At 38.2% G+C, this 11,668-nt stretch overlaps 1 protein-coding gene across 2 annotated transcripts; it reads left to right on the top strand.

Moving 5' to 3' along the window:
- The first annotated feature begins 1,760 nt into the window (after positions 1–1,760).
- LOC121619740 (transmembrane protein 268) lies at positions 1,761–11,052 on the top strand. 2 transcript variants are annotated; one of them, XM_041955613.1, is made up of 9 exons: positions 1,761–1,916; positions 4,701–4,830; positions 5,843–5,937; positions 6,047–6,154; positions 7,112–7,264; positions 7,429–7,539; positions 8,520–8,609; positions 8,821–9,039; positions 10,160–11,052. In XM_041955613.1, the coding sequence occupies exons 2-9, from the start codon at positions 4,713–4,715 to the stop codon at positions 10,325–10,327; spliced, it is 1,062 nt and encodes a 353-aa protein (XP_041811547.1). In that variant the 5' UTR covers positions 1,761–1,916; positions 4,701–4,712; the 3' UTR covers positions 10,328–11,052. The 2 variants fall into 2 exon arrangements, with proteins under 2 accessions (XP_041811547.1, XP_041811546.1); XM_041955612.1 differs by having other exon boundaries at positions 1,762–1,912.
- The last annotated feature ends 616 nt before the right edge of the window (positions 11,053–11,668 follow it).

The following is an 11,668-nucleotide window of genomic DNA, read 5'->3' as shown; positions in this document are numbered from 1 at the left end:
CAAAGTGGGCGGTCACATGACTGCCGCGTCACATGCCAAAATAAAAGACGAATATATATATATATATATATATATATATATATATATATATATATATATATATATATATATATATATTTATATATATTTATATATATTTTATGTATTTATATATATATATATATATATATATATATATATATATATATATATATATATATATATATATATATATATTTATATATTTATATACATTTTATTATTGTACAGGCAATAATATACCAACAGGCAGCTGCTGAATGATATTTAAATGTTTGTTGTTGCTGTAAGAAAAACTATTAATGTACATAAATACACATCGACTGAATAACATACCTTGTGACAAAATGTCTTTCCACTGGGTTTACTTTTGTTTGTGAGCATGGATGGATGCTGTCAGTAGACAAATGCATTTTAGAGTATGTGTTATTAATTTCAGTCAATTAAAGGTTGTGGTCTGGTTGTGCGTCTTTAGTTATCATAAGAGTATTGTGCTCAATACACTTACCACTTTATTCCACACGGGGGCAACATTTTCCTAAAACAAAACTCACAAGCCACCTTCAATATGAGGTCCAGTACAGTTTTTTGGTGCAGTTTCTTAGGACAGTGACTGAATCCAACCATGCAGGGAGTCACTTTAATGACAGACTTGCACCACTGTTAAAATCACATTTCATAGACTTTTTTCTGAATCTAAATTTCAAAGCAATTCAAATGTCTCTTTATTGTAAATTTAATCCGGGTGGTCTAAAATAACATACCATCTAACAGCAATTCAGTTGTTGTATATCATGTCTCTATTTTTCCCAGTGTCTCCTGTCTACATCGCTACCGTCGCTGAAATACATTTTAAAAATGCCAACAGACAAAAATGTCTTGACTTTACTCTGAAAGGAAGATAGTGAAGCTGCAAATCTCAAATTAATTTACAGTATCATTGAACGTGCTCTCGCCAGATTTTGAATGAACTGCATATTTTGTGTTTTAAGGGGCTTGTTGTCAAGTTTTAGATTAAATTATGAACATTATCCATCAATCTGCACTACTAATGCACAGTGTATTAAGAGGCACAATTATTTTAACTGCCTTCAAGTCATATATACAGTACATATATGACTTGAAGGGTATGGTTCAACCCTTAGGCACTGTTCTAATCTTTATTTTATTATATTTGGTATTTGTTTGCTATTTGGCTTTTTACTCTATTTTGTTCTTACTTTGCTCTTAGAACTCATCTATATTTATCTATCTATGTTCAGTATGAATTGGCTGGAGATTTCATGTTCAATCCAGTGTCTAAGGGAAATGCATGTATGGGTTTGTATCCTTATGACCTCCATTGATCCACAACTATTCTTGGATTTAATGAATTAATGTTTGACAGTTACAGTAAAGCTGCAACATGATGCCAATGGAAACAAACAGGTTCAGCTCAATAAATGCCAGTAAGCTAGCATCTCATGTATCATGAAATATTTTCATTGCATACCGTACCTATAAGACAGACTTTAGTCTATGGCACAACATCACATCATGACATCAAAACTCACACTTCAAAATAAGGTTTGAATTAACTTTCTTCATTAAAAAATGGGCCAATGAGTAGTCGTTACACTCTTTCTAGTGCTGTTAGAACTGAGAACCACAAACCACATTCCTGCAGTCATGAGGCCTGGCTGATCTGAGTCACACGCTAAGAGAGAGAGAGAGAAACCGAGAGAGAAGCAGATGCAGTTAGTGTGAAAGCAACATTCACCACAGCCTGTACACGCAGCAAGACGTATCTCAGTGCTTTCAAGGGATCTGCTATACATGTTCTGTGGAAACAAATGGAAGGGAAGGGAATATGATCATCACAGCTTTGTTGACATGATGGACTTTCATCTGAAATGTAGGTAAGATGTGTGTGATCGTCTGAAATATGGACTTGCTGTATCCATTGTGATAGTTTTGCTTCCAAGGCTTCACTGGCCGAAACATGTAGGGTAGCCACACAAAAAATACAAGCTTTTTAAATGAAGTTCTGCACATGAGGAAATGTGACTTTTTTATTTATGTCCAATGAGAGTTTTCAATGGTAAAAAAAGATTTCAACTTTTCTGAGATTAATCATTGTAAGTATGGTATCCCTGCTCAACAGGCATAGTTTATCTAGAGGTAAAAAAAAAAAAAAGGAAATAAATACAAACTAATTTTAGCTAATCAGGTTCAGCAGTGTGCAAGACAACACACATGCACATACCTCTTGAGCAGGTGCAGTGTAAGCAGGAAATGATGAATTGGCCCAGAGTCGGCTTGACTTTATTTACAGACAAGGAAGTGAAAATGAGAGAGTAGATGAGGGCAGAGAGGAGGCCTGTTTGTAAAAGAGAGGGCTGAAAAAGATGTTAAACAGGCATCGCAACTGTGGTGATGAGTTTTCACACTTCGGTGCTAAAATGCTCAGTCACAGGCAAGCAGGCAAGAGTGGGAGGCAGAGAGAGACCTAAAGACAGCAGCTGATTCTGTCTCCAAGACATCTATCTGTTTCTTTCTTTCTTTTTTTGTACTGAGATGCAGTGTCATGACTTAAGATACCTCTTATCCTCTGTTAACAGACTGAGCCAGACAGCCACAATAAAACATGATACTGAACATTTTACTTTAAGCAGTACAGGTAATGTGCAACTTTAAGGCTCATAAAAATGTAAATTCACTTAAATCTACTCTTCTAAACTGGCTCTATCTAATAAGAGGCTAATAGTATCTGCATGCAGATAACACAATCACCACATTATTACAGTAAAAGCCCTTAAAGCAAGTGGTGGACAGTAACTATTGTAGGTGCAGAGAAGTGTTGTACTTTTTACTCCATTACATTTATATGACACCTGTATCAGGTTTCGTAATGCAAAACATATGAAACATGATGCAGTGCTTTACTATTACTAACCAGTAATGTAAAGTACATAAAACTTGTATTGTTCATAGTAAAACTGTGAAAAGGGAAAAGTGTGTGTTTCTGCATAATGTTCTAATATTCTGCATATATACTTAAAAAAAAAACCTACATTTAGCTGATAAAGCTTTTCTTCCACCATTGCTGAAAGCAGAAGCGATCTGGTTTCCTGCAGGTTTTCAGACGTTTTGCCTTAAAATAAACTGTCAACATGTTTCTCAGAGATAAAGACTGTGGCTTATCTGAAAGCATTTCTATCAAGAGATAACACTCTGCTGGTACGAATGCTCTGCTTCCCCAATGTGACGTGTTTAACCGTCATTGATCTGTGTCTGTCTGATGTTCCTCTACATCAGATCGGCTCAAGAACTCCTCATCAGCACCATTTGTCACGGTCATATGAACGGATTATTACCTGGATCTTATTTAACACGTTTATTTATATAAACATGTGCACAGTTACAAAAATATAATTCTACAATTTAATCATCAGTGTTCAGGCTTTTCAGTGTTAGGTCTGTGGTCAAATTTGCATTTGTAACAGTTAGCGTTAGCTCCTTCATGGGTTTGGCGGAAGATGACAAATTCAGCCATTTAAAATAGCTATCCATGATTTTAAGCTAACTAGCTACTTCAATTGTTTATTCTTTACTTTTAGTTAACTGTTTTGTTTGTTCACTTCTTTTAACAAACTACTTCAACTGTTTATTCATGACCTTTAGCTAGCTAACACTACTGTTTCTTCATTAGCTTATAGGTAACTATTCCAACTGTTTTTCCATCATTTTAAGCTAACTGCGTCTGTTTATCCATGACTTTACTACTGTAACTGCTTATCCATGACCTTTAGCTAACTAAAACTACTTCAACTCCATTACTTTAAGCTAATTATTTCAGCTTTTTATCCATTATCTTAAAGGCTAGCTCTTTCAAATGTTTATTCATGACTTTTAGCTAACTATTCCAGCTGTCTATTCACTATTTCAAGCATTCATTCATTACTTTTAGCCAGCTGCTTCAGCCTCTCTGCTCACTTGCTAATGCTAGCCAGTTTTCATGCACTCTCTATTGCAACACATGATTTTGATGTTACGACTGAGTCAGACTGACGGGAAAATTACTTGCTATTGTAAATTTAATGATTAATTAGTTGAGCTTTCTGGTAGCAGCAGAAGTATCCTTTGAGGTGTAAGGCTCCCACCTCAATCACTGTATAAGATCGTGTACACCTTCACATAAATAAATGCATACTTCAACTTCATTTTACAGGATTGATATGTTGCCTCATATTTCTCCAAAGTCTTACACAACAGCATTACTCCAGAAAAAGCAACATGTCAGCTTCCTGTACCAGTCACAGTCACATGAATACTGATTTCATAATGTTATTTCGATGCACCTGTAGGCTTAAGATCTTGACTTATCTTTTTTTTGTTTTTTTTGTTTTGGTGACTATTGTTCCTCACGAAACTGCTAACTGCAGAAACCACCGGATCCTCTTTTGTTCTGACTTGAAATGAAATTTACAGGATTGTTTAAGCGACAGGTTTTAGGGCCTTAGGGCTCAGAGGAACTTCGGAAATTTCAGTTTGTCATAAATTCTTCATAAGAAATGGTAAAATGTCCCAGTCGGGCCCACTTTAAAATGTTCTGTTCTTCCCAAGACAGCAGCTGTCTACCTCTTATCAGCATTTTAAGATATTCCCAGATGCTGTTATCTCATGCTCTGTTTCTTCCTTAGGTTACCTCTGAGATGATGGAGGACATGAACGGACTCTGCCATGTGATGGAGGAGAGTGAGGTGGATGTTCAAGCAAGACAAACCAAAGCTCAGCCACAGGCCAACAACAGCAGACCTAGCTGGTTAAATGGTAATAGCTCCATCTTTATTCGCTTTTATTTGGTGATTTGTGGTGTTGTTGTATGCTGTTTCTTTGCCCTGCAATGCTTGTTTCTGAAATCAGATCCGTGCTCTTATTTTAGATTTCCTCATGACCGACTCTGCTATATACAGAACTAGTACTTCTGCAACATTAGAGAAGGACTATTAAAGTAATAACCATAACGTCATGCTCACATGCTTTAGATGCTGGTAAGCAGGCATGAAAAGATGTGAAAGAGATATCATTTAATCAATTAACATACTTAATTTCCTCTTGAGTGGCTTTAAGATTGGATCATCTTATTCCACTCTGACTGGAAGTATCACAAAGACACTCTACCAGCTTTGTTCCAGCAGTGAACTGAAGTTATATAATGTTTATCTGAATGTTTAAATGTAAGACTCCAAGAGTGGTTGCACCAGTCAATTAAACACACTTTAATGTGAGCCATTATTTTAGAATATTGTATTTTAAAATCACATTTAGCTAAATTAAGCTGAACATTGTTGTTACATGATGGGTTTGACCCACCCTGAATCAGTGAGATTTGATTCTGTGTTGTTTTTACTTTCTATTTCGGTGTATTTGATGGCGCAGCAACTTTCCCCTGCTGCCATATGCTGCAGTGTTTCTTTTAGTTCTTGTTTTATGCCTCAGCTTCGGATTTGCTTCCTTAAATTGTTTAACAGTGACATGGCTGGATGGATTTTAGATTTGCTGGTAGACAGACCCGGGAGTGTCAGGGTAAATCGCACTGATCTGATTTGTTGTGCTCTTCGACTGGATCGCCACAGGCCTGGCCAGGGCTAACTGGGTGAATAATTGTTTTATCTCTCAGGCAACCAAACTGTTAAATACTCATGATGATTCAGCTCATGATTAGTTTTGCATGTAGCTACTGGGGACTGGTGATGTTTGATGTTTTTGCGTGTGTGTTTTTTGTCAGTAGATTAAATCTGCATGGCTAAACATGGTTTCCTGTTGCCTCCCTCCATCTCAGGTCAGTGTGTTGTGGCGGTGCCGAGCTGCTCAGCGCTAAACCCCAGCTTTGATCTGTCTCTGTGTCGAGCCAAACTGGAGAGCGATGGCTTCCAGGTCAGATTCACATGAGCTACTATGTCGCTGCAAAATTTGGATATCTTTATCCTAATCTTTGTTTATTTCAGGTTGTTTATTCGTTTGTTTGATTTTTTTACCATGTTAGATTCCAGTCAGAGACATGGAGGCTCCACTGAAGGCAGCTCTGGATGTTCCCTCAGTCAGGAGATACATGGTTTTCAACTCAGCTCTCTTCCATTTTGTACTGGCACCGGTATGATGGCTTAACAACCATTTATCTTTTCACTCCAGTCCTCTGCAGTTTCAGCTCTCTCCACACTTTTCGTCTATTTCTCCCGCGTGTTTTTATACTTTTTTTTCTCTTTTTGCTTTGCCTCAGATGAACACTTTAGAACTAAAACTTGCAAGAGGCAGATGGTCAAAATCACAGGAGGCCTGAGATATCCAGTCTTTTATTCCCATATCTGAGTCATTCCACAAAATCGCTGTCACCACTCATGTCTCTCAAATTATATTTCCCCTGTTTGTTACACAAGCTCTCTGTTAAATCATTTAAATCTTACCTAAGAAAATATGAAATCATCCAGGGTTATTTTCTCACACCTTGGTGAATATTATACGTTTTCATGGGCTGGGTATAATCCATATAATCGGTAAACTGATCTTGATATGTATCTGGTGTGCCCCTTTCAGACTGATCATGTGATCTGCTGCAGACACAGTCCTCATATAAATGCTCAGATTCCAGGATTCAAAGAATTAACACTGGAAGAGGAGGAAACAACTAGTCTGGCTCTGTGCAAAGGTTAAGAAATCTGCCTACCAGCACCGCCTAAGCTCATTAAATCACCAAAGTTGTCTGTCGAGTTAGGTGCCTAAACTATTTCCTGATGAACAGAGACTGGTTGCAGTGGTGACATGGAGTCTCTGCAGGTTGTTTGATAATCTTACGGTAAAAAAAGTGCATATTTATGAGCCCAGACAGAGCCAGGCTAGCTGTTTCCCCCTGCTTTCAGTCTTTATGCTAAGCTAAGCTAACTAGATGCTGGAGGTAGATTCATAATTACCACACAAACATGGGAGTGGTATCAAACCTCTTAACTTACTCTGAGCAAGAAAGCGATTAAGCATATTTCTCAAAATGTAGAACTGTTTCTTTAAGGTTAGATCCCAGCTGAGTATTTTACAACCTCTCTTCTCCCTCCACCAGGTGATGTATGTGGTCGTGTGGTGTGCCGTGTTCTCCACCCTCCACCTCTACATCACTGTCAGTGACTACTGGGTCCTCTGTCTCTCTGTCAGCCTGGTCTCCATCTTCCTCACCACTGCCATCATTTTCATCCTCCACCACAGTAACAAGGAGGTATCATACAATGAGTTTACAAAAATATTGACATCATCGTATGAATGATCTTACTTTCAAGTTTGGCTTAATCTGAAGAGGGTTTCTTTAAACGTTCCTATAGAGGAATGGTAATAGGTACGAACCTGAAATGTGAAATAATTCTTTTCATCTGTTTCTTTCAGCTCAACATGAATTTAGATGTTCGGTTAATCCAGGTGAACGAGAGGATGGCGAGGCACAAGCTGCTGGTGGCCGTGGCCGACTGGGTGCAGAACTGCACAGGACACATGCAGGTTGTTCTCATTAAATCAACTGAAACTGTGAGAAAGTGAAGTTCCAAATGTGAAAGAAGCCTTTGTGCAATACATTTATCCATGTCTACTGATGCTGGATATTGGTTAGATGGATACACAGCGGTTACCGTGTGATTTTGCTGCATGTCTGGTTTCTTAGCTTCATGTTTTTGTGTTGTGAGAGAGCAACGTGAAGATGAAACAACAAGATAATGGGGGGAAGTATATGACACAGAGAGTAATAAAACAAGAAGAATGATACAACAAAACCATGTGGTTAATGACACAGCAAGATGACAATTAAAACCACATATCAGCAGGCGTAACAGCAGGACAATGACAAAGCAAATACAAACCAGAAGCTGTCTATTGGTCTAAAAGCAGTAGAAAGTAATAAAATATTCATCATATATCCAATGGGCATTCTTTATGGCTGCACCAAAATCAAAACATCTCCACTTTACAGACATTTCTCCAAAATGTATCCTGACACGTTTGGTTAGTTCTGAAAGTTTGTGATCTCCACCAGCATGTAAAATAAAGTTGTGGGGATTTGATAAACGCCTGCTTGCTCAACATGAGATATAAAGATGAACTGATCAGTGGATTTGGTTTTAAATGATCACTGTCAGTTTTATTGACTAAAACACACAAACCACAACAAAGCAATTCAACAATTCAGCGAACGGCTCTGTTTTACTTTCACTATGACATAAAAAGTCATATAGTATATACAGCACACAACAATAAAAGCAAAGACAATACCATATATGGCTTATACTGGAGTGCATCTTCAGCAATCGTATTGGAGTTATAAGCTTTATGTGATCAATACAAATGCTCTTGTAATAAAACGCCAAAATTTGAGGTGTAGGTGGTGATTTAGCTGTCTGGAACATCAGTAATGAATAACAAATTGGATAATTTGGCTTTGGCAGCAACTAACGCTCTTGTGTTTATCTCTCTGTGTGTCTCTGCAGCTGTACTTTGTTTATTGGGACATGTCCCGCTGTCTGAGGGCACTGACTGAAACTTTAGAGGAGCGCAGCTTTGTGGCGAATGACACCCAGGTGAGAGAGTCGAGTACATCTGTCGCCCTGCTTGTTCCCCTGCTGCCTTATCGATTTTCCTCGTGCATCCATGTTAGTCCTCCCGCAAAATCAATAGAAACATAATTCTAGAGCTGTTGAGAGGATATTTAATTCTTTGAAGGACAGCATCATTTCTTTCATTCTTGCAGCGTGGAGGAAGTTAAAATGATCCATGTCACACTTTCACCAGAACAAACTGAAGAAGAGGATGTCTCATCTTGTCCTCATGGCCGAGGCAGCAGCTGTTGACCCCGAGGTCAGTGAGTCAGAAGTGGAGCAGAGCTCAGATGAACACAGGCCTCTGCTGAGAGCTGAGGAGGCAAGCTGCAGTACCTCATCCAGCCAGCGGGAGGACGCCAAAGTCACCACCAACTACAGCCTCGTCCCCGATGCATCCTTACCTGCTCAGGTAAAGAAACATGACGCTGGAGGACTTCCTTGTTCCCTATTGCTTTCTTCAATTGAAGTTAAATATATTTCTATATTTTTGTTTTATTTATTGAAGAAGAATTTAGTTTTTTCAGTGAAGTTAGTTAATTAATTAGTGACTTTATTGTTACTTAGTGAGTCAGGAACTTTATTACGCTTTAGCTTCACCAGCATCAGGAACAAAATATCGACAAAGTGAAAGTGACATAAAAGTACTGGTGCACTTGGAAAAAGTTTATGAATAAAAGAAATAGTTATTTGATTATTTGAAGACAACCTCACAACATCCTAACCTGGATATACCCTCATTACAACTCTTGAACAGACTAATTTGAGGCACCCTTGCCAAGTTTATGTTACATATTTAAGTAGTTAAATGTAAATGAAGAGCAGCGAATGTTTCATCATGAGAGTCTTTTTCTTTAAAATCTTTTTTGTTAAAAGCAGAACAGCGTATAAATGTTTTGCAGCTTTATCAGGAAAACTGAGCCACCTACCTTTTTTACCGAAACTCCAGCTGTCTCATTAGCAACTTTAAGTCTCTTTATAAAAAAACACAAATTGATTCCTAAAATAAAATGTGCAAAATTTACAGAGATTTCCTACTTGTAATGCAACAAAATCTTTAACAGTTTCTGAGAGCAGTTATAGTTAAGTAAGTGAAAAAAAACATGTTTATCTTGGGATGCAGATAAACACTGTTGTTTTTTAGGGGAAAGCAACAGGTGCAAAAGAGCAAACAGTCACACACGTACCTGAGCAGGATTTTGTGGAGTTTAGAAAAGTGAGCTGCACTTCATCTGCATTCAAATGAAGAGACAATGCCTGAGCCTTTTTATACGTTCGCTCAGGCTGTGTCCTGATTGGATAATCGGAACAAAGGAGTATCATTCAGTAAATACGTCCCCAAAGTTCACAAAACTCATCATACTCCTGAAGTTTACTCTTCTGCACATGTTTAATTATAGTTAGGTAGTTTCAGTACCACAACAAATTTTACCTTCACTGTTGTTATTCCCCACACAGGTACAGTTTATATGTGTGTCTCTTCATTCTCAGGGTTAACATAAGTAATAAGCATTAATATACTTGTTCTGCAGGCTAAAGCCTACCAGCTTCTGATGACTTACAGTGCAGCTTATGTGAAGCTGCTGGTGTCGGAGAGGCTGTCAGGACCGTCACACTACCGCCTACGTCCCCGGAGGAATCACTGCACCACAGCCCCTTTCTGCCTCTGCCAGTACATCAGAAAGAAGATCCTTCGATAACAGAGCTGCCAAACCAGGAAGCTGGTACAGAGAACTGGTGGACTACACTCAGTACCTTTGCTTTGCATGCATTCTCGTGAGCAGACAAACTGACATGAAGGAGAAAGCATGGATTAGGTTACATGTTGAAGGACATTTTGATCAAGTGGACGACCTGTTTGGAGCATCGCACTCTTGATTTCTCTGTTTTTAAGGCTGTTTCTCCAGCCTGCAGGCTACTGTACGTCTGCTGCTGTGTTCACGCCAGGCCTGTGTTTGCACCACCTGGATCCTTGTACATTTGGTCCCAACAATGTCTGCACTCTGCCAAATGCTGTGACACTGAGAACACACTGAGGTCTGTTCCAGCTGCTGTAAAACAACATTTGTACTCTTGTACACATGAGACTCACGGCCTTAGTTACTGCTGTTTCAGTTATTTGCACACATAATGAATATTGATTCTTGTGATTTGATTTTCAGTAGATTGTACAGTATTTGTCTTCTGTTTAACTGAAGGCAGTGGTGGAAAGTCTCACACTCTTTACTTGAGTATTTCCATTATATGCTACTGTATACTTCTACTCCACTACATCTCAGAGTGAAATATTGTATTTTTTAGTCTTCTAATTTCCATATCCGACAGCTATAATTACGTCTTACTTGTCAGATTAGGATTTTACATTAAACACATATAAGATTATAAAATACAACATTTTGTCAAAGATTAAAGTAGTGCTTTCCAATCTTTTTGGCTCATGACCTTGCACAAAAACGCAGTGTCTAGCTAGGGCTCCTTGTCACATTTCAAATGTCTGTGAGCTCCACCAACATTTCCCCTCTAAACATCTCACGTGGGGCCTTTTAAAGAACTGTCAGAGGCCCAAGGAAGTCAAATTGTAGAATATTTCAAGAAAGAGCAAAGATGAGAGAGAAGGTAAAAGAATGAGTACAGATTTGGTACCACTGGGCTAAACCACTTAACTTTAGAACATAATATATAATAATCTTTCAGTGACAGGGACCAGTTTTCTGCAGACTGGATACTTTTACTGTCAGTACATTTTAATAATGATACCTCTACTTTCAGTTAAGTAAGTTTGACTGTACTTCAAATCAGAATCAAACCAGGTTTTATTGTCACATACACACAATCACACAGAGTGCAATGTTTCATGTAATCCAGTGAAGGCCAGCGACCTGGGCAAGGCTTCTCTCCACCACTGGAGTTTGAATGCAGAACTTTTAGTTATAATATTTTTGCATGGTTATGCTGGTGCTTTACCTCAAGTAAATCATCAGATTCTTCTTCCATCACTGTTTGGAGGATTGAGAGTGACATGTAGAGACAGACAGTGGAAG

Source organism: Chelmon rostratus, chromosome 16 (assembly GCF_017976325.1).
Source record: "Chelmon rostratus isolate fCheRos1 chromosome 16, fCheRos1.pri, whole genome shotgun sequence".
NCBI lineage: Eukaryota > Metazoa > Chordata > Actinopteri > Chaetodontiformes > Chaetodontidae > Chelmon > Chelmon rostratus.
This window is presented reverse-complemented; position numbering and strand designations above follow the sequence as displayed.